Genomic DNA, 26,366 nt, shown 5'->3' with positions numbered 1-26,366 from the left:
TATTATTGTTGATCTCTCACCAGACAATGTAGATGTCCTCATCTTGTTGAAAAAGAATGTAAGGTTAGGTCAGCTTTGCTCCATTTCTTTTCATTTTTTATTCTTTTCCTGATTTTAACAAAGGCTATTTTTTATTTACTGACACTGCCTATACACAGATACTGTGAATGCTGTGCAGAGTGGAGTTTTTCCCAGTGAAAACTGATGTTTGTCAGGGGTATGTTCTGGTTCCTACAATGTTCAATGCTTACCTGGACTGACTGTTGGGTAGAGTGGAAACCAGTGACTTAGGTGGGAGGAAGTTTGCTGGCCTTGACATCATGGACGATGCTGTCATCTTTGCACAATCAATGGATGCTCTGATTACAGCACTTGAGAAGCTGAGTGAGAAATCAAGAGTGTCTGGGTTTGAACTTGTCCTGGATCAAGACTAAGATTCAGGCTTTTAATGGCTTTCTGGACTCAGCCATCGCAAGTGTATCTATGCGATGAAAGAACTGATCTTGTAGAGACATTCACTTATCTTGACAGTGACATATTTGTTCCTGGGTCCTCTGCCTTTTCAGATTGAGAGGCGCCTGAGAAGAGCTTATGAAGTCATGATGCTAATCTCTTTACAGAAGAATGAGGGTCAAAGTCTTTTGGGTCCTGGCACTTCCTGTCTTGCTGTATGGTTGTGAGATGTGGCTGCTAACCAGTAACATAAGGCAGCAACTGGATGTCTTTTGTACTAGGTCTCTTTGGTGGATCCTTGGGTAACAATGGGATGACTCTGTAGCAAACAAGTGGTTACGAAGGACTACCACTTACATTTACCACTTGCACTTGCTCCCCTCTGACCCTTGGTCAGAGGGAGCTGGATGACGTGGATATAGTGGATGAAGCGGATATAGCAAATGAATGAATGAACACAACTTGCCTAAGAATTATGCATGCAGTGTATTTCCACACAGAAGACTGTTCAGGCATAGGCAGCTGTCTTGTCTTCACATTGGCCTATGTTTTAGCAGCACTTTGTTGAGTTTTTTCTTAATTGAAACTGCTTTATAAATACATTTATTATTATTATTATTAATAATATAGGGCAGCACGGTGACTTAATGGTTAGCACTGTTGCCTCACAGCTTGAAGGTCGTGGGTTCAATTCCCGTGGCTTTTCTGTGTGGAGTTTGCATGTTCTCCCCGTGTGTGCGTGGGTTTCCTCTGGGTGCTCCGGTTTCCTCCTACATCCAAAGACATGCGGGTAATGTGGATTGGGGTCTTTAAATTGTCCGTAGGTGTGTTTGTGTGTGGGTGTGTCTGTGTTTGTTTGTCTGTTTGTGATCCTGCGACAGACTGGCGTCCTGTCCTGGGTGTACCCCGCCTCGCGCTCTATGACTGCTGAGATAGGCTCCAGCATCCTGCGACCCTTAATTGGACTAAGCGGTAGAAGATGAATGAATGAATAATAATATTAGTACGTCCACCAAAGACGTAATAAAATTGTCGGCATTTATTTATTTATTTGTCTGTCTGTTAGCAGGATTATGTCAAAACTACTGCACGGACTTTGAGAGCATGTTTTATTAATTCGTGGGCACAATTAAAGGAAAATGTGTGCACAAATTATTATGGCCAGAAAAAAAAATATCACTTTAACTGACCTCTCCCGGGTTCCGTAGTTCCCAGCGCAAAGTTCAAAAGCCAGCATCTGTGATGGTATGGGGGTGTGTTAGTGCCCATGGCATGGGCAACTTCCACATCTGTGATGGACTTTGATATTAGGCCATGGAAAACTCCATTAAATTTTGGAGGAGATCCGGATCCAGATTCTGGATCAAGATTACACTTTATATAGGCTTTGAAGGATTATGTCAAAACTACTTCACAGACTCTCACCAAATTTGCACCACAGATAGATATTGGGGCATGGAAGACTTTGCTGAATTTTTGAGGGGATCTGGATCTGGATTCTGGATAAAGATTTCACTTTACATAGACTTTGAAAGATTACATCAAAACTACTTCAAGGATTCTCACCACATTTGCACCACAGATAGATATTAGGGCATGGAAGACTCCACTGAATTTTGGAGGTGATCTGGATGTGGATTGGTGGATGTCAGAAATTTATGATTGCACTTGTTATTGTTATTATTTCCTGTGTTTTTATAGGTAAAAGCCAAGGTTAAAACTAAAGGCTAAAATCAAGAGCAGACATTCAGAGCTATTACAAAATTTTAAAAATAACAAGAAAAAACTCTGTAAGGATACATTTGGGTTCAACAAAAAACACTTAGTCACACATTCTAGTATTTTATTTTATTTTTTGTTCTCACTCACAGACACGCACATGCGCACACACAGTGGGTGGCCTGATACAAAAGCTGTTCTGTTTTGTTCCACATGTTTAGATGTAAGCACTAGGAAATAAAAGATGAAACTCTAAACTTTCTTCTCATATTCACATTTTGATGTCAAACCTATATTTATTGTATAGCAAAAACAAATAATTAAGCTTGTCTTTTTTGTGTTTTTGGAGGAGACTACATAGGCTATTGTTATAGGTCTGAATCAGGATATATCATAGAATGACTCTACTTCCAATATTTCTGGGTGTGAATGCTCAGTGCAGTAGGATTCAAATGGGTATTCTTTTACCCTAGTCTTAATTTCTGCCCTTAATACCAGCTTTTGTTTCACTTATGCACTTGTCAGACACTTTTATGTGAAGCTAAAGCAGTGGAAAAAACATACACACAATACAATTCAAGATTGAAATAGATGGGGACTTCAGAAGTCGGTATTGCACACATATGTTTCAGGTTATCAGTGCAGAGAAAGCTGAATTGACTAAACTGGATTTCATATCCTGACTCTTCTGATGGAAGATAATCACTCTTCTCACTGAGCTATAAACTTGTAGGTAAACAGCTGGCAAAACAGATGAGCACTGCATATTTTCTTCCTGTTGTGGACATTTAACTGGACAGGAGCCTTTCTCACGTATGCATCTATAGACACTTTTACTTAGATTTGAGTATACGTTAAAATAAGCATGTTTTTCTAACCTGGCTGCATGGCATCATGAAAAGCAGCATGTGGCAGTTTGTTCCCATTGAGTGTTATTTGCAGAGAATTTTCTTCACAGTATGCCATCTTCTCACTTCCTTTGTTTTCTGCAAACTGTCTCAGGAATGGACAGAGATGTGAGGGGTCAGAACCTCATTGGACGAGTCAGTAACAGAGACACTGACATGGGAACGAAGCACAGCTCTGACTGCAGGAATGAGGCTACACTGAAGGAAGATAGAAAGAAACAGGGCCACATGAAAAGTGATCCACCTGTGGTTTCTGTTAAGGAAAAAGTGCCACATGCCAGCGCTGAATGCACAGAACACATCATATCCCCAATATCTGGGAGTTTTCTTGGTTTGTCACAGGTAAAACAGCAGCAGAGTTGTGTAATGTCATATTCCATAGATTGCATTTAATGCTGAAGACAAGAGTGGCATTTTAAAATATAGGGCAGAATGGAAATAATTTGATTGCTATTTTAATAAAACAATATTGAGGCAGATGGCATTTCACTGTTCATGTTTTCTTATATGTGGTAGCCTCTCATTGTTCAGGTAATGCCAGAGACCAACAGAGGTAAAAGCCAAATCTCTTTGAAGGACCTATGTCTTGAAGACAAGCGGCGCATTGCAAACCTCATCCAGGAACTAGCCAGGTAATCAGCTGATGCACAACAGTTTTAAGATAGTGTTGTGTGAAAACCCATTTAAATTTTGTATGCAATATATTATCATACCTTTTGAAATCCAGGAATAAATAATATCTCTCAAGATTATTATTTTTTGTTCTGTAGAGTAAGTGAGGAGAAAGAAGAGTCAGTACAACGCTTGAAGGATGAACAAGAACATTTTGAACACAAGATCCAACAGTTGGAGCAGCAGAATGTAATCATAGCACAGGAGAGAGAGAGTATCCTTTCCAAAACAACTAACCCAATAAAGACAGCTTTGTCGATATTGCGATTTTTGCAGTGTTAAGTGTTATTTGGCTTCCCTGATGGACTGATCTTTCCAGTGTGCTTTATTAAGCCAAAATAGCTTGATAAAACACATTTAGGGCTTTTTATGTAATGGAGTGATTGTACCACTGTACATTGTGGTAGCACCTACCATTATTTCATCATAAATTCAAGACAAAATGGTTAAAACACCTGCTGTATAGTCTTGTATAAAAATCTTTCTATTACAGAAAGTTGCCTATGCTGGTATCATGCTCTTAAATTATGCTGTGTAATTTATTGTTGTGGCCCTATGGCAGACTGGTGTCCTGCCCATGGTGTGCCCCACCTCATGCCCTATGACTGCTGGGATAGGCTCCAGTCCCCTCGTGACCCTTAATTGGAGTAAACGGTTGAAGATGAGTGAGTGAGTGAATTTATTGTTGTTGTATGTCTCCAGTTTTTGTGTGTGTCATTACATAGTAATTTCTGCAGGGGGCAATGTTGTGCAAAGAAAGCCCGTCTCCAGTTTATGGGACAGAGCCTTCAGTTTGCAATAAATGGCAGAAAAACAAAAGGTGAATGTGCATACTTTTGATGCCTTTAATAGTTACCCGTTGACGTCTTATATCTTGTCTGCTATGATGTACTTTATCAGTTTTGTAATTGCAGCAGGACTTAAATCATCATCCAAAGGATGAAATTTGGTGTTGAGAAACCATATTTTTGTCCATTCTTTGTCATCTTTTCTTTTTTGAATGTTAGAATGGTGTTTTATCTATCTGTTCCTTCTTGCATCAGTATTTTAAATGACCATCTGAATTATAGCTGTTTATGACACAGGGTTAGTGCTATAGTTTCTGCCACAGAATGCTTTTTGCTCCCCCCCTTCCCCACAACTCACCTACTGTCTTAGCAGTTCCACTCAGGTCAAACTGCAGAACACCACCAGCAGTCAATTTAGGTTAGAACACAGCAAAATATGAAGAGTAATTGACCCGGCTGCTAAATTGCACAATTGGCAATGGTGGCGGGAAAAATTAGGAAGGCACAACTCAATTAAAGGTACTTTGGCTCAGAGACTTGGCATTCACACCAAACTTCTAAACTCTATTAAAAAGGTATTTGAGAGGAAAATGTGTTAAGCTCCAAGTACCTTAGGGGGAAAACATAGTCTTTTAAAGTACAGGCAAGAGTCATGCAGGCTCCTTTCAGGCAGAAGGTAAGGTTCTGGCACTTCTCTGAAAGGTTAAGGAGACACCAAAAGCAAACAAGCTGAATGAGAGTCTTGTCAAGTTTAATTCCATTATGGCTGGGCTTATCGTATCCAACTGAGAGTCAGGATTTTCAGAGGTTTCTTGAATGCAGTGCCGTACCTTAGCCCTTAGTCACTTTGGATGAGAGGAAAACAACTTGATATTTGGGGTGTTCAGCTAGTTACATTTTATCTTTTAGAATGGAAGCAAGCCTCTATTTATTTATTTAGTTAGTTAGTGCTTCAAGGCACCTTAACGTGGAGATATCATGTGTCTTGTCAGTGTTACTCACAGTTGGAAATTGGAGAACAAGGTACACCAGGTGCTTTAGCAAATGCATTTGATGATTTGGAAGTATTGGAGAGAATGATGAAGTGAAAGGAATTACAGCCCTGTTAAGATAATGTCCCTTAAAAATGCTTCATGTTATGGTAGATTTTTTTTTTCTTGACAGGTGTAATTATATATTTACTCTGTGAGTTTTTAAAATTCACTATTTTCTTAAGTTTTTTTATTTTGATAAGTATAAAATACAACCCCAATTCCAATGAAGTTGAGACATTGTGTGAAATGTAAATAAAAACAGAATACAATGATTTGCAAATCCTCTTCAACCTATATTCAATTGAATACACCACAAAGACAAGATATTTAATGTTCAAACTGATAGACTTTTTTGTTTTTGTGCAAATATTTGCTAATTTTGAAACGGATGCTGGCAACACATTTCAAAAAAGCTGGGACAGGGGCAACAAAAGACTGGGAAAGTTGATGAATGCTCAGAGAACACCTTTGTGAACAACTGCAGGAAAAAATAGTCCAACAGTTTAAGAACAATGTTTCTCACTTATAATTTAGGGATTCCATCATCAACAGTCCATAATATAATTAAAAGATTCAGAGAATCTGGAGAACTTTCTACATGTAAGCGGCAAGGCCAAAAACCAACATTGAATGTCTGTGACCTTCGATCTCTCAGATGCACTGCATTAAAAACCGACAACATTGCGTAAAGGATCTTACCGCGTGGGCTCAGGAACACTTCAGAAAACCATTGTCAGTTAACACACTTTGTCGCTACATCTACAAGTACAAGTTAAAACTCTACCATGCAAAGCGAAAGCCATACATCAACAACATCCAGAAACGCCGCTGCCTTCTCTGGGCCTGAGCTCATTTGAAATGGACAGATGCAAAGTGGAAAAATGTGCTTGGTCTGATGAGTCCACATTTCAAATTGTTTTTGGAAATCGTGGGCATCGTGTCCTCCGGATAAAAGAGGAAAAAGACCATCCAGATTGTTCACAGCGCAAAGTTCAAAAGCCAGCATCTGTGATGGTATGGGAGTGTTAGTGCCCGTAGCATGGGCAACTTCCACATCTGTGATGGCACCATCAATGCTGAAAGGTACATCCAGGTTTTGAAACGACACATGCTGCCATCCAAGCAACGTCTTTTTCAGGGACGTCCCTGCTTATTTCAGCAAGACAATGCCAAGCCACATTCTGCACATGTTACAACAGTGTGGCTTTGTAGTAAAAGAGCGTGGGTACTAGACTGGCCTGCCTGCAGTTCAGACCTGTCACCCATTGAAACTGTGTGGTGCATTTTGAAGCGCAAAATACGACAGCGGAGACCCCGGACTGTTGAACAGCTGAAGTCATACATCAAGCAAGAATGGGAAAGAATTCCACCAACAAAGTTTCAGCAATTAGTGTCCTCAGTTCCCAAACACTTATTGAATGTTGTTAGAAGGAAAGGTGGTAAACACACCACTGTCCCAGCTGTTTTGAGATGTGTTGCAGGCATCCATTTCAAAATGAGCAAATATTTGCAAAAAAACCAAAAAAAACAACAATAAAGTTTATCAGTTTGAACATTAATATCTTGTCTTTGTGGTGTATTTAATTGAATATTGGTTGAAGAGGATTTGCAAATCATTGTATTCTGTTTTTATTTACAGTTTACACAATGTCCCATTGGAATTCGGGGTGTAGAACCTAGTTTTTGTGCTTTGCTGAGGACCTTTGGAAGATTAAGTTTCTAGTATTAAATAATGTAAGATATTATTTGGTCTGAATGTTGTGTATATAACTCATTCAGGGAATACAGGATGTGGTGAATGCTATGAGCAGTTGGAGATTATGCTCTGTTTTGGACTCAGAGTGTAAAGCTATGTTGTTTCCTTTTTTTAGTGAATACAGTGAACATTGTTGTCTCTACATGTTGAATTTAGAACATTGTTGTTTCTACATGTTTAGAAGTTTTTACATTTTTAATCATTCCTCTAGTTTACATAACTAAAAGGAGAAAAGTGTAACCTGGAACATATTGTCCATTGATTGCCCATCCAATTAAACTATCGTATTTTCTGGAGTATAAGTCGAAGGACCTCCCAAACTGTAAAAAACAAAAAAACAACTTATACTCCAGAATGTCATAACCAAGTCATTGATTTCATACAAGTTTTTAATGTAATAAATCTGTTATAATATGTAATAATTCCATTTTTTAAAGATAAATATCCACACTCTTGTATGACTGTAATGTGATGTACATTGTTGGGATGTGGCAAAGGTCAAGGTGTTCTTTTGATGGTTAAGGTCTTTATTTTTATTGAAGCCCAAAGCTGCTGTTTAGTTCACACAGGTGTATTTGTAGGCTTTGACACCAATGAATTACCAATTGTAATTATATCTACTTTCAAACTAGACATAATTACGAATTTGTACTTTGACATAAAGAATGTTTGAGAATGGCAGTATGCTTTCTAGTTGCAATTTCCCTCTGGATGCTTTACATACGCATGGTCAGAGCTGTGCGTACTGTATATTGACACACATTTCTAAATCTAAGCACAAGTTGATAGATTCCATACTTTGCCAAGATATGTTTGTATGCATGGTTTAAGTACAAATTTGTGCATATGAACATCTGATAATTGAGGCCCCTAGTTTGTTTGGTTGAATATGGTGATGTGCTTTCATTTTCAGCACTTGTGAAAGTCTGCTTGTGTGTAAGTTGTCTGTGGTCAATGTGGCAGATATCAAGTTTCATGTGCGTCTGACATATTCAAAGTGTCTTTCAGTATTTATGCCATATAATACTTTGTTATCCTCCACCAGCCGATACATTAGGACAGGCCAGAGGATGGAGAACCATGCTTCTTCCATCAATCTGTCAGTCATGTTTTTCTTTCAACAATAGATCTTGTGAATGCCTTATGACATTTAATCCTAAATAGATATGCATAATCATGATGTTTCCTCCCCTGTTAGCTATTGCCCCATCTGTCAGTCAGTGGCTGTGTTTTACAACAGAGCCACTTCATACAGTGTGGACTCTTATCATTGTTGAACAGTGTCTACACATGTGGACACAGTTGTTGGTACCCTTCCGTTAATGAAAGAAAAAACTCACAGTGGTTACTGAAATAACTTGAAGCTGATAAAAGTAATGATAAATAAAAAATTACTGAAACTTAACTATTGAAAATCATATATTGCTTTTGAATTGTGGCTTGACAGAATCATTAAAAATAAATAAATAAACAAACTAATGAAACTGGCCTGGACAAAAATGATGATATGCTGAACTATTTTGTTGCACAACCTTTTCATGTGATCACTGTAATGAAGTGATTTCTGAAACACTCAGTGAGAACTCTGCACCTGTCGACAGGTATTTTGGCCCACTCCTCAAGAGCAAACTGCTCCAGCTGTCTCAGATTTGAAGCGTGCCTTCTCCAGACTGCATGTTTCAGCTCCATCCTTGGATGTTCAACGGGATTTAGATCAGGGCTCATAGAAGGCCATTTCAGAATAGTTCAATGTTTTGTTCTTAGCCATAGCCATTCTTGGGTGTTTTTAGCTGTGTGTTTTGGGTCATTAACCTGTTGGAGGTCCCATGAAATTTCAGTAAGGTATATCTTGTATATTATATTCCAGTTCTAAGGTGGAACTATGCCAGTATACAAAGGTATATCTAAAAAGGAAGAGTAAAGTAGGAGAGTAGAAAAGAGTAGAGCAGAGCCACTTAGGTGCCTGGTCTTGAGAACCAGGGATGGTAGGTTAAAAAGCTTTTTTATCCCATGGGAACTCTCCCTACCCACCCAAGCAGCTCAAGAAAAAGGTATGTATATAATATAATAAGTAATAAGACATAATAAGTATAAGACATCACAGGAGAAGATTGTTATCAAACACAAAGGAACCAACTATTTTGTAAGCTACGTTGAATGTTGCTAAGGCCGGCTAGATAAGCTAACGTTAGCTGTTAGGTATAACTAATTGTATCCCACTCCTCCCATATTTACTTAAATATAATAATATTAAAAAGGGGGGGACAAGAAAAAGTAAAGCGTGTAGAAATGTATATGGAAACATAAGTACATATATTTGCTGAAAAGAGGAAAAACGGCGGCCGTTTTATTCACCAAACCTGCAGCTGCTAGCATTACACATCTGACCTGCAACTGAGACCAAGCTTTCTGACAGTGTGAGCAGCACATTTTGCTCCAGAATACCTTGATGGTCTTGAGGGATTTCATTGCACCCTGCCAGATGCAGCAAAGCAGTCATAGTAGGTACAGTGTTCTTTTCTTTGTATGCTTTATTTTTGCATCTGTCAACATAGAGCTGATGTGACTTACCAAAAAGCTGCAGTCTAATGAGACAAGAAGCTTTCCCAGAAGCTTCGGAGCTTGTCAATATGCATTTTGGCAAATTCAGGTCTGTATATCCTCCGAACGGATATACATCAAAATGTGTTTCCATGTTCTGTTTATTTTGTCATATAAAACCACAGGGTTTTCCCCAGAGAATGGAATAATGGTGCTGCACGAGACTTGGTCAGAGTCTGACCATGTGCAAGCCCACTTTTGCGGGGAAATTTCACTCAGAACTTCAGTTCTTTATTTTATCTTGTTTACATCCAGACGACACAAACCATGACAAAACGCGAACGTTACACGAAACCTGATGATCAGAGGATGATGTCTGCATTTTTTGTTTCATCTTGGCACTGACCACAGCCCATGCGGGGCATTGTGATCGCCTGTCCGTCTGTGGAGGAGGCACACCAGCACAGAGCCACCACGGAAGCTGAGACCAGTGCACAGCTGACTTGATTGATGCTGTCTGTTACGAGATGGACCAGATCGGAGATTAACAACAATGCTGCAGCCCCTGTGACAGGGAACAGGGAGGCTTTAAATGAAGAAAACAACAGAACGGAAATCAAAATACTTGAGGTACCCAGACATCCTTTCATTCTTTGAGACTTTGATGCTGGATAGCGACGTGTATTGTTTCCATTCTTTCATGTTTTTAAAGGACATGTCGCACTGAAATCATAACATTTCAGAGTGTTTCTGGCAGCGTTTACGTAGTTTTGAGGAAACATCCCAGCATGCACTTGAATGGAATGTAGCTGCTAACATTAAAAAACAGAGTCACAAATTAAATGCAAAGTTTCCATAAGTGTGATGCTGTGTTATGATGACTCATTTTTAAGTGATAACTGTTTTGATGCAGTCATGGTAAAAGCAGCAACCACTTTACACTGTGAGAAAACTTAGCGTGCACGTTCGTTCATCATGAATGCAGCCTGTTAAAAACAGTCTGCTCGAGGGTCAGCATTGTGCACACTTAAAAGTGTTGTCATCGTTATAACTGTGAAAAATCTAAGAGATGCATCTACGTCAGAGGTCTCAAACCGGTTTCAGAAAGGGCCGAGAGGGTGCAGGCTTTCTGTGCAACCACCCACTCCAGCACGTGATTTCACTGATTAACTGATTCTACCTGCTCAAAGTGATGTTAATCAGTGAAATCACCTGCTGGAGTGGGTGGTTGCACAGAAAGCCTGCACCCTCTCGGCCCTTTCTGGAACCGGTTTGAGACCTCCGATCTACGTGATCATTGATTAGACAGCCTGAAAAACTGGAGAGAGCCGCGCGCACGGTGGCAGTAAAATATCATCCTGCGACACAGACCATGTCAGCACGTTAGGATCCAAAGTCCGACAGACTCTAGAAAAGTTCAGAGTTTTGAGGTGAAGGGTGTCATCTCCTGTGTATGCATCCTCTATAAATCCGAGCCACCACTTTAGAATGAAAGCTTAGAAGCTTTGTTATCGGACGTAGTAGCGTTCGTTTCACTCATTGTCAGCCACCGGGATGTTTCTGCTTTTCCTAAATTGTACATCACACTCTGAGAAATGACTTTTTCCAGAAATGCACCTGCTGATTATTGGTGCGAGAGGGGTAATTAGCAATAAAAGACATCAGTGACCAATAATTATTACTGCATGTGCACAAATAGACTTACAATCACGAATACTTTGATGTGTTTCTAACCAGGACGTTAAATAACTTGCAACATGTACTTGTTTGACTCATTTTTTAGATCTAAGGATAATTTTTGGGGTTATTTTTCCAGTCTTGCAAGAAGGAAGTTATAAGTACTTCTTTATCCAGCAGTTTGTCCAGTGTTCTTTTCTTTGCTACTGTCACCAGAGAGTCCAGCTTCATGCCAACCATGGAGCCAGCCCGCCTGATCAGTTTGTCCAGCCTGGATGTGTCATTAGTTAATTTTCGGGGGATATATATATATATATATATATATATATATATATATATATATATATATATATATATATATATATATATATATATATATATATATATATATATATATATATATATATATATATGATTTTATAGGCAGCATTGTCCTCCATCTGTACATGCATCCTTTTCTGGATTATGAGTATGAGTTACACACAAATGCTTCAATTACTCCCAGCATGGGATGCTCACCCATGAGTTGCATTGTTGTTCTTTGTCAAAGTGATTGTGTTTTCACAGAGATCTTATTGGTCTGTGTGTGTGTGTGTGTGTGTGTGTGTCTGTGTGTGTGTGTGTGTGTGTGTGTGTGTGTGTGTGTGTGTGTGTGTGTGTGTGTGTCTGTAAAGGAGTGAAACAAGGACACTTCATATAACTTACCATTGTACAGTAAGACATTCTGGACCTTGATGGAAGAATATGCACTGAGTGATTAGTTTTGCAAAGCAAATTGTTGGATGATGTGGTTTTATCTATACACACATATATATCCAGATTCATTTAAGACTCATATAGTATGGAAATGTCTTATTTATTCTCAGTCATTGTTTATGTGGCATGTGAATCTTTGCCCCATTTCTGTAATGTTCCTGGTCTGGCTCAAACCATTTGGCACCGAGTGCTGAAGCAGACCTTAAAATAACACTCTTACCAAGCAAATTTGTTCCACCTTGAAATGGAATTTATTATTTCATTTAAGCCTCAGCCTGACAAGGAAGTGAATCATTGTGACAGGCCTCAACTGAAGGCTCTTCAGCCCAAGCCCTTGATTTGAGTATTTTTGGACCATAGGGAAGAGTAAACCATTGTTAAATGCAGTCCATTTACCATTGTGTGTGCATTTTCCAGCTCTAACTTAGAATGGGGGCTTGCAAAGTACTTGGGCTTGAATGTCTGGCTTCTAAGGGTGTTGAGAAAGAGTGTTTGGTGTAGCGATGTGTAAAGAGGTAGAATCTCTCATGTCTTTTCAGTCATTTCAGATTTCCTAGCGTACAGTGTCCAGTGACTGTTAGCTTGGCAGCGCAGTAACAGCCATTTATGATGTTAGCATCTTCTTGATACTGTACTACAAGTGGATAATGATTCCATTGTTCAGCATTGGGATGGTATAGTTTGTAACAGCATCACACAACAACCAGTTTGTAATGTGGCTTTGTTTCAAGTGGACTGCATATTCGTGGTCAGTTGGGAACACGCTCTGTGTGTCTTGTATAACAAGGTTATTTAAAATCTTGTTCCAGTAAAATATGGGGTACTGCAGGGGTCTGTATTACACTTTTTGTTATTGTTGTTATGTTTGTTGTTGTATTCTCTCTCTACAGTGCATCCGGAAAGTACAGTGCTTCACTTTTTCCAGATTTTGTTATGCTACAGCCTTATTCTAAAATGTATGAAATTCAGTTTTTCCTCAACATTCTACACACAATACCCCATAAAGACAACGTGAAATGTTTTTTTTTTTTTTTTTTGCAAATTTATATATATATATATATATATATATATATATATATATATATATATATATAAATCACATGTACATAAGGGATTCACAACCATGAAGCTCAAAATTCAGCTCAGGTGCATCCTGTTTCCACTGATCATCCTTGAGATGTTTTTACACCTTAATTGGAGTCCACCTGGGGTAAATTCAGTTGATTGGAAAGACACACACCTCTCTATATATAAGGTCCCACAGTGCTCTGACAGTGCATGTCAGAGCACAAACCATGCATGAAATCAAAGGAATTGTTTGTAGACCTCCAAGACAGGATTGTCTCAAGGCAAGAATCTGGGGAAGGGTTCAGAAACATTTCTGCTGCTTTGAAAGTCCCAATGAGTACAGTGGCCTCCATCATCCATAAATGGAATAAGTTCGGATCCACCAGAACTCTTTCTAGAGCTGGCCACCCATTTAAACTGAGCAATCAGGGGAGAGAAGGGTCTTACTTACGGAGGTGACTCTATTAGACCTCGAGCATTCCTCTGTGGAGAGAGGAATACCTTCCAGAGGGACAACTATTTCTGCAGCAATCCACCAATCAGGCCTGTATGGTAGAGTGGCCAGATGGAATCCAATCCTTTGTAAAACACACATGGCAGCCCGTCTGGAGTTTGCCAAAAGGTACCTGAAGGACTCTGACCATGAGAAACAAAATTGTCTGGTCTAATGAGACAAAGATTGAAATCTTTGGTGTGAATGTCAGGTGTCATGTTTGGAGGAAACCAGGTACCATCCCTACAGTGAAGCATGGTGGTGACAGCATCATGCTGTGGGAATGTTTTTCAGTGGCAGGAACTGGGAGACTAGTCAGGATTGAAGGAAAGAAAAATGCACCAATGTACAGAGACATCCTGGATGAAAACCTACTTCAGAGTGCTCTTGATGTGATATCAGCGGTTTTTGTTTTATTCATGTCTGTCCCCCTTGTGCCCCTCCCATCCCTCCCCTCGTTGGATGTTATATGTGGTTAAGCATTTCTGCCCCTGTGTGCCCCTCCTGAGTCCTGTGCATGTTTAAGTTCAGCCTCTAGGTCACATCCTTGTCAGCTATCATATACGAGTTTGTTTGATCAGGACTGTCGTGTTCCACCCCTTTGTCCTCACCGGCTAGTCTTGTTGTGCCCTGTTGCGCTATTTACTCCCCGTGCATGTGGTGTGATCTTGCATCGACCATCCTGCTCCATCTTTAGTCTGAGTCCCGTGTGCATGGGGGCATGTGCCCTCCTTCTGGGTTGTGTGTTCAGTCCTGCGTGTGTGGGTGTGTCACCTGTTTCCTGTGGGTGGGCACTTTCCCCGCTGTCTGTCACAGCAAGTCTGCCTTGTGTGTCCTGACATGGCCTCGGTTCCCTATCCTGTCTGTTTCTGTGCTTCACATGTGTGGTCTCTCGTTGGTTTATTGTCATTCCTTCCTTCTCTGTAATTTTGGTTCTTCAGTGGTTGTGTATTTTTGGTTTTCTTGTGTCTTTGGTTTCTTTGTTCATTCCTTGTAGAGAGTTCATCTGTTATCACTTTGTGTCTGTTTTCTCCTTAGATGTAAATTAGGTATGGGTTGTATTCAGTCACCTGGGGATTTCTTTATATTTGCCACCCCCTTTTGCTTTTTTGTTCCTCATGTCATCTTTGATTGCTGCACCTGTTGTTTTTTAGTTTGTGTATTTAAGCCACTCCCTTGTTGTCTTTGCTTTGCCGGGTCCATTGACAAATGTTACATGTTTCCAGTGTCATCTGTTACCTCGTACAGTTGTAAGTATTCTGTTTTGTTTTTGCACTGCTTTTGGTAATGGCTGTTTGAGTATCTCCTTACCATGTTTCTTCCCATCAAAAATGGAGTATCTCCTCACCATATCTCTTCCGTATTTTTGTCGTACATCAGGTTGTCTTGTTTCTTGGCATCACCTGTAACATTAAGCACCTCGCTTTTTTGGAACATGCCCCTCTGAATCTGGCTGACTGCTTCTGGGGTTGTAAATCATTTTCGCTCCAGGTCACTAACTGTAACACTTGACCTCACACTGTTCATCTTAAGTGACCCTAAGCACACAGCCAAGATATCAAAGGAGTGGCTTCAGGGCAACTCTGTCAATGTCCTTGAGTGGCCCAGCCAGAGCCCCAACCTGAATCCGATTGAACATCTCTGGAGAGATCTGAAAATGGCTGTGCACCGACGCTCCCCATCCAACCTGATGGAGGTTGAGAAGTGCTGCAAAGAGGAATGGGCAAAACTGCCCAAAGATAGGTGCACCAAGCTTGCAGCATCATATTCAAGAAGACTTGAGGCTGTAATTACTGCCAAAGGTGCATCAACAAAGTATTGAGCAAAGGGTGTGAATACATGTGATTGGTCAGCTTTTTATTTTTAATAAATTTGCAAACAAAAAACAACAGAAAAAAACTTTTCACGTTATCATTATTGGGTTGCGAGTAGAATTTTGGGGAAAAAAATGAATTTAGGGTCATCCATCCATCCATCCATTTTCTTCCGCTTTATCCGGAGTCGGGTCACGGGGGCAGCAGCTCAAGCAAAGCCGTGGAGGAGCAGTGGCTTGACTCCGAGCTCTTCCCGAGTGACCGAGCTCCTCACCCTATCTGTAAGAGAGCTCCCAGCCACCCTGCGGAGGAAATTCATCTCGGCCGCTTGTACTCGCAGTCTTGTTCTTTCAGTCATGAGTCAAATCTCATGACCATAGGTGAGGGTCGGAACGTAGATCGATCGGTAAATTGAGAGCTTTGCCCCCCCCCACTCAGCTCTCTCTTCACCACAACGGTCCGATACAGTGACCGCATCACTGCAGACGCCGCACCGATCCGTCTGTCGATCTCACGCTCCATACATCCTTCACTCGTGAACAAGACCCTGACATACTTAAACTCCTCCACTTGAGGCAAGGACACTCCACCGACCTGAAGAGGGCAAGGCACCTTTTTCCAGTTGAGAACCATGGCCTTGGATTTGGAGGTGCTGATTTTCATCCCGGACACTTCACACTCGGCTGCAAACCACCCCAGTGCACGCTGAAGGTCCTGATTTGACAAAGCCAACAGAACCACATCGGCTGCAAACAGCAGAGATGAGAGTCTGTGGTTCTCAAACCAGATCCCTTCTGCACCCTGGCTGTGCCTACAAATTCTGTCCATAAAGGTAATGAGCAGAACCGGTGACAAAGGGCAGCCCTGGCGGAGGCCAATGTGCACTGGAAACAGGTTTGACTTACTACCGGCAATGCGAACCAAGCTCCTGCTGCGGTTGTACAGGGACCGGATAGCCCTTAGCAAAGGACCCCGGACCCCGTACTCCCGGAGCACCCCCCACAGGGTGCCCCGAGGGACACGGTCGAACACCTTCTCCAGATCCACAAAGCACATGTGGACTGGTTGGGCGAACTCCCATGAACCCTCCTGCACTCAATGGAGGGTGTAGAGCTGGTCCAGTGTGCCGCGACCAAGACGAAAACCACACTGCTCCTCCCTGAATTCGAGGTTCGACTATCATTCGAATTCTCCTCTCCAGTACTCTGGAATAGCCCTTACCAGGGAAGCTGAGAAGTGTGATCCCCCTATAGTTGGAACACACCCTCCGGTCCCCTTTCTTAAACAGAGAGACCACCACCCCGGTCTGCCAGTGTCCTGCCGACTGATAGTCCTCCTCCATTGCCTCCCCGAACTCCTCCCAGCTTGGGACTCCGATGAGGGTGGTCGCATCTCCTCCTCTCTCCTCTATCTCTGCTCCAACCTTCAAAGTCCCTACTTCACCAGGCTGTGAATTCTTCAGACTATATTGGATTAATCATGGAATTGATCAGCTGGTCTCTGAACGCTATTTACACCATTTTTTCTACAAGAAGATCAGGGCCGGGGGACCCTGCGTTCCCGGAACTTACCCTGTGGGCTATGTTCTCGATGCCTGGGAGACTTGGCGGGTTGCATGCTTTCCGCCTTTCTCTGTGGAGAACCTCGAGAATTTACTCATATTTGGATTCATAGTCGGAGGGCTGGTACTTATTGGCTTATGTGCTGCCCTGACCTACCGGAAGATTGGCAAGACGGCTGCCGCCAAAACCACGACCCCTCGCTTGTCCATCATGATTAATGAGTTGGGGAAGGCGATGCATTCTCAGACTGCGTTAACCCTTGAACTCAGATGCAAATTGGATAACATCTTGGAGCAAATGTATGCTTTGCAGGAGAAAGTGAAGATTTCAGAGGCCTGGGAATTTTTCATAATTGGGTTTTGGTTTGTTCATGTCAAGCTGGAAACGTGTTTTTCACTGCTCAGCCACAAACACAGCAGGCTTATCAGCCTGTCAAGGATAAAATGCCCATTGTTTATCCTCCAGAAGAATTTCTATGGCCTTGGGAAGATTGGCTGCCTCCTTATCTTTCTTACTCCAGTACACAAAGACAGACAGACTCACACATGGACAAAGACTGAAGCATGCTCCACTTTCACTTCTACCTCACCTCCTGTCCCCCATCACACACCCAATCCTGGCCACCGCTCACGCCACCCCTTTCCCCTCTTGGGGCTGTGCGGTTTTAGCTGCGGCAGATCCCCGTTTCCCCAAAGCTAGTGGCGGCGCGACTCCAGTTGCAGCGGCTACCACACACTCACATCGCCTCAATTTGGATAACGGACTGTTTCAAGTTTAGTGCACATAAACAGTGTCAAATGTATATGTGTTGTTTTAATTCTGATGTGTGCCATTATTACAGTAAACAAGTAATAATTGTGGATTAATTGCTGTTTGTCTGTGGTAATGTGAGTGTGGACGCAATCTCGTTGTTGTTGCACTTGTAATGACAATGACAATAAATCTCATCCATCCATCCATCCATCCAATCCAGAGGCACTGTTCCCGACCGCCACGCGATGTTGCAGAGGCGTGTCAACCAAGACAGTCCCACAACATCCAGAGACTTAAGGTACTCAGTGCAGATTTCATCCACCCCAGGAGCCTTGCCACCGAGGAGTTTTCTGACCACCTCAGTGACTTCGGCCTGGATGATGGATGAGTCCGCCTCTCAGTCTCCAGTCTCTGCTTCTTCTTCAGAAGACGTGGCGATGGGATTGAGGAGATCCTCGAAGTATTCCTTCCACCGCCCGACAACATCCCCAGTCAGGGTCAACAGCTCCCCACCTGCACCGTAGACAGTGCCGGTGGAGAGTTGCTTCCGCCTCCTGAGGCGTCGGATGGTTTGCCAGAATTTCTTCGAGGCCGACCGATAATCCTCCTCCATGACCTCCCCAAACTCCTCCCAGACCCGAGTTTTTGCCTCTGCGACCGCACTGGCTGCAGCACGCTTGGCCTGCCGGTACCTGTCAGCTGCCTCCAGGGTCCCACTTACCAACAAAGACAAGTAGGACTCCTTCTTCAGCTTGACGGCATCCCTTACTTCCGGTGTCCACCACCAGGTTTGGGGATTGCCGCCGCGACAGGCACCAAAGACTTTGTGACAACAGCTACAAGCGGCCGCATCGACAATGGAGGTGGAGAACATGGTCCACTCGGAATCCATGTCTCAACTTTTGAAGTTGCATCCTTTTTAATTTTTTTTCATATATCATGAAACTGTTTTCTACCAACTTTGCATGCTAATAATGAGCTCCCTATATGCCTCACAGCTTTGAAACTGCTCATGCCAGGTGAATGTTTGTGTAGAGTAGGGAAATTGTGGCAGTTTTGGTGCATCTAGTGCGATTTGCCTTCCACAAAGGCCTCCAAATGGTAGAAAACCCAAAATTGTACAAGCTGTTTTTTTTTTGATTAGTTCAAAATCAAAACATATACCAGCTATGACTATAGAACTTTTTGTATGATGGTTTGTGATATAATATCTACACATTTAAATGATATACCAGGTTGTTTTAACAAAAGTTATAGTTGTTGAAAAATGATAATTTTAAAAAAGTGTTGAAATATACAGATTTTCATCACCCCAGATGCCAATGTGGACAGTTGACGATCATATTCAGATTTTTACCATATATTCTTACATATCTCAAGATGATATGCTGCAAATATGGTGTTGTTATTGAGCTTCTTTCATGTGATTTTGTCTTCAAATCAGAATGTAGTTGCAACAATATTTTTTGGCAGAATCATGATAACAAATATGCAGTTTTAAAGAAAACCTTACAGACTAACTTACTCTTACATAATTTCATTGTTTTACTTAATATATTGCCAAAAATGATACAATCTCAACTGATTTTTACTGTTTAGATTTTAAAATCACAATTGTCATGAAGAACTTTAAAACTTATATGCTCACATTTACAATGATTATATAGATACATAGTTTGAATATCTTTCTTGTTAAAAGCGTTGGTAAAACATCTCTTTTTTACCTCCTAAAATGATTTTGAGTGATCCATTTATTGTTTTACACTGATTTACAGAAATAAAAGTGCGTTTGGTATTCCTTGCATTGCTGTTTTCTGACAGCAGTATGTGTCTGTGCTTGTTTCTTCACAGCACATGGCATCATGTGGGGAAATGTGTGGTTACAAGTATGAAGTATTGCCCAATGCTCAGCAACCTAATCCCAGCATGACCCAATTCTCTTAATTGATATTTTGCCTTTTTGTCTATTTGTAAACATAATGGGAATATGGTTATTATGGTTTTCCCAATTTTTAGTGATGCAACCAAGGTGTTGCTCAATATTCATGAAGTGACCTAATCCCAAGATCTCCCGATCCACCCAAAATAGCCAGTGTGTCATGCTAATGTGTCTATTTATAATCCCAAGAAGGAAGCTCCATAACAACATTGTATTTGCAGTACGAGGTCTGTTAGAAAACTATCTGACCTTTTTATTTTTTGCAAAAACCATATGGATTTGAATCACGTGTGATTGCATCAGCCAAGCTTGAACCTTCGTGCGCATGCGTGAGTTTTTTCACACCTGTCGGTTGCGTCATTCGCCTGTGAGCAGGCTTTGTGTGAGCAGTGGTCCACCCCTCTCGTCGGATTTTTATTGCAAATAAAATGTCTGAACGATTTGGAGCTTTGCTGCATCAAATTTTTCTATAAACTGTGAGAGACCTCCAGGTGGACACCATTCGGAAAATTCAGATGGCTTTCAGGGACGATTTTATGGGGATTACACAGATTAAGGAGTGCTCCAGCCGGTTTAAAGACCGCCCACAGCTGCTGAGAGCGCGGCGCACTCCGAGCGCCGATCGACTGGCTGGAACCCCGCTGAAACAACCAGATCATTTACAACGTGAAGGCTTTGTTGATCCGGGACGTCATCTGACTTCCACAGAAATGGCAGAAGACGTGGACATCAGCACTTTTGTGGCACATTCCACTGTTACAGGAGTTTTTCTCATGGAAAGAGAAGTGGAGGGATGCGCCACGGAGCCGCATGGCGCAAAGCAACGCCGTGATGAAGCCTCACAGGCATGTCCAGCTCATCCACAATTTCTCGGATAGTCACACGACTGAAAACCACCGAAAGCCGTCCTGCAAGACCAACACGGAGGTGCTTTTGTCCCGCGCCATGAGCGGCTCCGTGGCGCATCCCTTCGCTTCTCTTTCCATGAAAAAAACTCCTGTAACAGTGGAATGTGCCGAAAAAGTGCTGATGTCCACGTCTTCTGCCATTTCTGTGGAAGTCAGACGACATCCCGGATCAACAAAGCCTTCATGTTGGAAATGATCTGGTTGTTTCAACAGGGTTTCAGCCTGTCGATCGGCGCTCGGAGTGCACCGCGCTCTCAGCAACTGTGGGCGGTCTTTAAACCGGCTGGCGCACTCCTTAATCTGTGTAATCCCCATAAAATCGTCCCTGAAAGCCATCTGAATTTTCCGAATGGTGTCCACCGGGAGGTCTCTCAGTTTCTGGAAAAATTTGATGCAGCAAAGCTCCAAATCGTTCAGACATTTTATTCACAATAAAAATCCGACGAGAGGGGTGGACCACTGCTCACACAAAGCCTGCTCACAGGCGAATGATGAAACCGACAGGCGTGAAAAAACTCACACATGCGCACGAAGGTTCAAGCTTGGGTGATGCAATCACACGTGATTCAAATCCATACGGTTTTGGCAAAAAATAAAAAGGTCGGATAGTTTTCTAACAGACCTCGTATATCATCTTGAGATATGTAAGAATATTTGGTAAAAATATGAATATGATACGATATGAATATGTCAACTGTCCACATTGGCATCTGGGGTGATGGTAATTTTGACACTTTATTTTGACTTCTTCTTCTTCTTCTTTGTCTTTCGGCTGTTCCCGTTAGGGGTCGCCACAGCAGATCAATCGTTTCCATCTCACCCTGTTCTCTGTATCTTCCTCTGTCACACCAACCACCTGCATGTCCTCTCTCAGCACATCCATGAACCTCCTCTTTGGTCTCCCTCTTCTCCTCCTGCCTGGTGGATCCATCCTCAGCATCCTTCTCCCTATATACCCTGCGTCCCTCCTCTGCACATGTCCAAACCATCTCAATCTCGCCTCTCTGACTTTGTCTCCAAACCGTCCCACCTGAGCTGTCCCTCTGATATGTTCATTCCTAATCTTGTCCATTCTTGTCACTCCCAAAGACACTTTATTTTGACACTTTTTCAAAATTATCTTTTTTTTTTTTTCAACAACTATAAATTTTCTTAAAACAACCTGGTGTATCATTTAAATGTGTAAACATGTTCCATAGCCATAGTTAGTATATTTCGATGATTTTGAACTACTCAAAGATACGAACGGCATGTAAAATTTGGGGTTTTCTACCGTTTTGAAGCCTTTGTGGAAGGCAGATCACACTAGATAGATCAAAACTGCCACAGTTTCCCAGCTCTACACCAAACATTCGCCTGGCACGAGCAGTTTCAAAGCTGTGAGGCATATAGGGAGCTCATTATTAAAGGAGACCTGCATTGAAAAAAATGCAGTCAGATTTTTTGAACAAAAAATGACTTACATTTACACATGAGATCCTTCTGAATGTAGTAAAGTAAATCTGCAAGCTCAGATCTGTCATTCAATGGAGAAATCTTCATTTGAAAATGACAAATTTACAGCTAACATTTAGCCCTCCGCAAATTGTCCCTCTCATCATGGACGCTGCCGAGACGTCACGGACAAGACCCTCTCCCAGCATGCATTGCGCCAGTTGTAATTTGTGGATTTACGTCAGTTTGCATCTGCACCTTTTTCTTGTCTTATACGGAAGGATCTACTTTTTTAAAACTTCATATTGTCTTGCGGCACGTTTGGTGAGTACATATTTATTTTATTTGTGCTTGAAAATTATTTTGGGGGACTTTTTCATACGCCTGTTTGATTGAGTGGTGTCGCAATGAAAATCTACTGTCTTTCGCCTCTGGTACCATCGTGGGATATGGAGGCGAGACCCGCAAAGAATCCCAGTCATTAAAAATATATAAACCTCTCTCAGCGTCCATGGAGCTCTGGGGCTCCGATTGCCGATACGTGCGGTGCTGTGGATTTTGCAGCAAGAAATCTGTCCTTGCAGCAACAGGTGTACCGGCCGCTTCGCATTAAAACAGCGAACGTAATCTCAGGACTTTTGCCAAGTGTGCTGCAGCTCCATTCAGTAGACAGAGAGGTGATGCCGGCTGCAAAGCAGACACGGGCGGTGTGAGTGGCCCGCATCGGCGGTTAACGAGCTCGTTAACGAGCCCGCAGACTTAATAAGCGCAGCGGAGGCAGAGAGCGGGAGAGGAAGAACGGCGCCCGCTGTCAATGTCGTTGCTGATCTGAGCACACAGATCTGTATCTCACATTCATTGCAGCTTACTTTTGGATGTTGAAACCAGGACGTGTATAAGTAACATTACTAACAGATAAAATCAATTTCAATGTGGGATCGGACTGAAGGCGGGAGCGCGTCGTCTTGTCCCTGACGTCATGGAAATGATACGGCTGTACAAACTGTTTTCACAGAGGGCTAAATTTTAGCTGCAAATTTGTCATTTTTAAACAAAGAATTCTCTGCTGAATTACAAATTTGGGCTTACAGATTTACTTTACTGCATTCACAAGGGTCTTATAAATACATATCAGCTATTTCTTTCTGAAATCTGACCACATTTATTTCATTGCAGGTCTACTTTAACATGCAAGTTGGTAGAAAACACCCTTTTCAAGATATGTGAAAAATTCAGAAAAATTTCCAAAGGCTGTAACTTCAAATGTTTGCAAGATACAGACCTAATATTTGGCATTTCACCATAACTTTGTAATAGGAATAACGTATCAAACTGACAGAACAGAACTGAGCTAGGAGCCTCTGGTTGACTTAAGATGGAATGACCCTTTACTGCATTTTGGAATAAGGCTGTAACATAACAAAATGTGGAAAAGTTGAGCACTGTGAATACTTTCTGGATGCACTGTATACATTGGTCAGATATTGTAACATTTGGAATTACTTTTCTTTGCTGTGACAACACTCAGTTGTACATGCCAGTAACTACAGTTGATCTCACACACACTAGGACTTTAGAGGACTGTCTGGCTTCAGTCAAAAACTGTATATCTAGCAACTTTTTCCTTTAAACTCTGATTGTTTCATTTTCATTTGTGAAAGTCTGTTTGTGATATGTAGTCTGAGATGGTGGTCATTAATCCTGCAAGACACACATCAGTTTGATCACCGAACTTTAACTTTGGACACGTGTGTTGTTCATCATAGTGATAAAGTGAAAAAACTTGAGGTGATCTTTGAGCCCACCATGTCCTTTGACAGAGAAATAACTAATAATGCTTTCTGTCACTTCCGTAATCTCGCAGAGATTTGACCTATCCTGGCTGGCTTATGCAGAGACAGTTATTCATAACTTTGTCTCTTCTAGATTAGATTACTGTAATGTCCTATTTTCTGTCTTACCGCAGTCCAGCATCAGAGGTCTCCAGTTAGTTCAGAATACTGCTGAGAGTTCTGACTTGGAGAAGAAAGTTTGACCATATTACCCCAATTCTGGCCTCCCTACCTGTGTGTACAAGTTCAGATTTTAAGATTTTGTTTACAAAATTGTCCATGTACCATTGCCTTCCTATCTGGTTGATCAAATTAAACTGTATGTACTGGCACATGCTCTGCATTCTCAGGAGGCAGGATTAGTCTGTGTTACAAATGTGAAAAAGAAGTCAGCAGGCCATAGACCTTTCTCTTACCAAGCCTGCTGAGTTAAAACAGTCTGATTCTGTGGAGTCATTAAGAACAACTCCACTTCTGCAGAAGAGACACCTTCAAGCCATACTGAAGTATGCTAAGAACAACCTGGAGAAAGATAATGCATACTGGAAGTGTGTCCTTTGGTTAGATTAGATGAAACTAGAGCTCTTTGGCCATAGAGATGTTGCTTATGTTTGGAGAAAGAAGGGAGGTGCGTATAACTCAAAAAACACTGTCCCCACAGTGAAACACAGCGGTGGGAGTATTATGCTGTAACACTTCATTGCGTATGAAACTGGAGCTCTTCTCAAGGTTGAAGGAATTATAAAGAAAGAAGGATATGTGAAGGTTTTGAAAGAAAACCTAAAGCAGCCAGTAGCAAAACTGGGTCTGGGTCATTGCTTGACCCAAACCATGTGTTGGTCCTGGTGAAGAACTGTCTCTAGAAGACCAAAGTGAATGTTATTGACTGGCCTGCACAAAGCCCTACGGAAGCCGACAGAGGACTTCATATAATCTTTTTTAATTCACCTTGTTATCCCGAGATAATGACATAATTAATTAGAGATCTCGAGAAAACAACACTTTTATTCCGTGATCTCGAGAAAACATCTAATTATTTCATGATCTCGAGAAAACAACTGAGATTTCTAGCAGAGCTGCCTGCGCCCCCCTGTGCTGCGGACTAATTTTGAAATTATCCCTTATTAAAAGACTTAATGCAATCTCTGCCTGTGTCAACCCCTGATCAAAATATTGGCTTATTAGGCGATCCATTATTCCAGACATTCTAAAGACCAGCGTTGCATCTATACAGAATGAGATATAGTCCCGAAGTCATCATACAAGCCTCTTGGCGTAGCCTACCTGAATGGCCCATTTGTCAGCTGTTTACTCGAGATCATGAAATAATTGTTTTGTTTTCTCGAGATTACGGCATAATTGTTGTGTTTTCTCGAGATCTCGAATTAGTTGTGTTGTTTTCTCAAGATCCCGAATTAATTATGTCGTTATCTCGGGATAACAGGGTGAATTAAAAAAAGTATTACAAAAGGGCCTCTGTGGGCTTCCGTAAAGCCCTGACTTCAATCCCATTGAAAATCTGTGAGTGAAATGAAGAGCTTGAGAGATTTGCCAAAGAAGAATGGGCTGGGATTTCTCAGGAGACATGTATGAGACTTGTTGAAAACTACAACAAATGACTGCAGGCTGTTATCCAATGACTAGGACACACAATTGGTCAGCGTAGTCTTGTTTGAGGGAGTGCGCTAAAGGGTTAAAATATGACGCAATAATCCTACATCAGGGACAGCCCTCCCAGAGTTTTTGGGCAAATTACACAGCAAACAAAGTGAAAATGCAAAGGAAAAGTGACGATGCGGTGGAAAGTTTGTTTATGACCCGGTGCTCAAATATGTCGAGGCGGTTGTGTAGGCAAGAGAATGTAGCTACTCTGGTTAGCTGTGTAGGCTAATTCTTACCGAAACAACCTCTTCCATTTGCCGTGTCTTCCCTTCTCCACTGAGAACCGAAAAAAAACCCTCTTATCGTGACTGCTCCGGTGATTGCAAAACAAAACAGCACACCATTTTTTTTGTGTCAAGTTATGCTGTTTGTATTGCGCAACAGGAGCAGCTGTCCACATAAGTGGTGAAATCCCACTATATCACACAGGGTTCAAATGAGATTGCGCTGCACTATTGTCTGTTAGCATCAGGGGCTAATTTGACCCTGGTAGTTTTTGTTTTTTGTGAAATAATTTGTAATAATAATTTTTGGGTGCAAAGTAAAATAATGTAAGCATCCAAAATAAACCTAGGATGTTTAGAACTGCTGTGCTGA

General features: G+C 41.6%; 1 protein-coding gene across 2 annotated transcripts in view; it reads left to right on the top strand.

Annotated features, from left to right (window-relative positions):
• Window positions 1-26,366, top strand: part of kiaa1328 (KIAA1328 ortholog) — a 102,962-nt gene that overhangs the window by 13,969 nt on the left and 62,627 nt on the right. For both annotated transcript variants that reach the window (XM_034167092.1, XM_034167091.1), the window contains exons 2-4: window positions 3,175-3,422; window positions 3,612-3,712; window positions 3,851-3,966. In XM_034167092.1, coding sequence (XP_034022983.1) covers window positions 3,175-3,422; window positions 3,612-3,712; window positions 3,851-3,966 — 465 coding nt within the window. The remainder of the gene's footprint in view (window positions 1-3,174; window positions 3,423-3,611; window positions 3,713-3,850; window positions 3,967-26,366) is intronic.

Source organism: Thalassophryne amazonica, chromosome 3, assembly GCF_902500255.1.
Source record: "Thalassophryne amazonica chromosome 3, fThaAma1.1, whole genome shotgun sequence".
Lineage (NCBI taxonomy): Eukaryota > Metazoa > Chordata > Actinopteri > Batrachoidiformes > Batrachoididae > Thalassophryne > Thalassophryne amazonica.
Note: the sequence above shows the minus strand (reverse complement) of the source record. Positions and strands in the feature narration are given on the sequence as shown.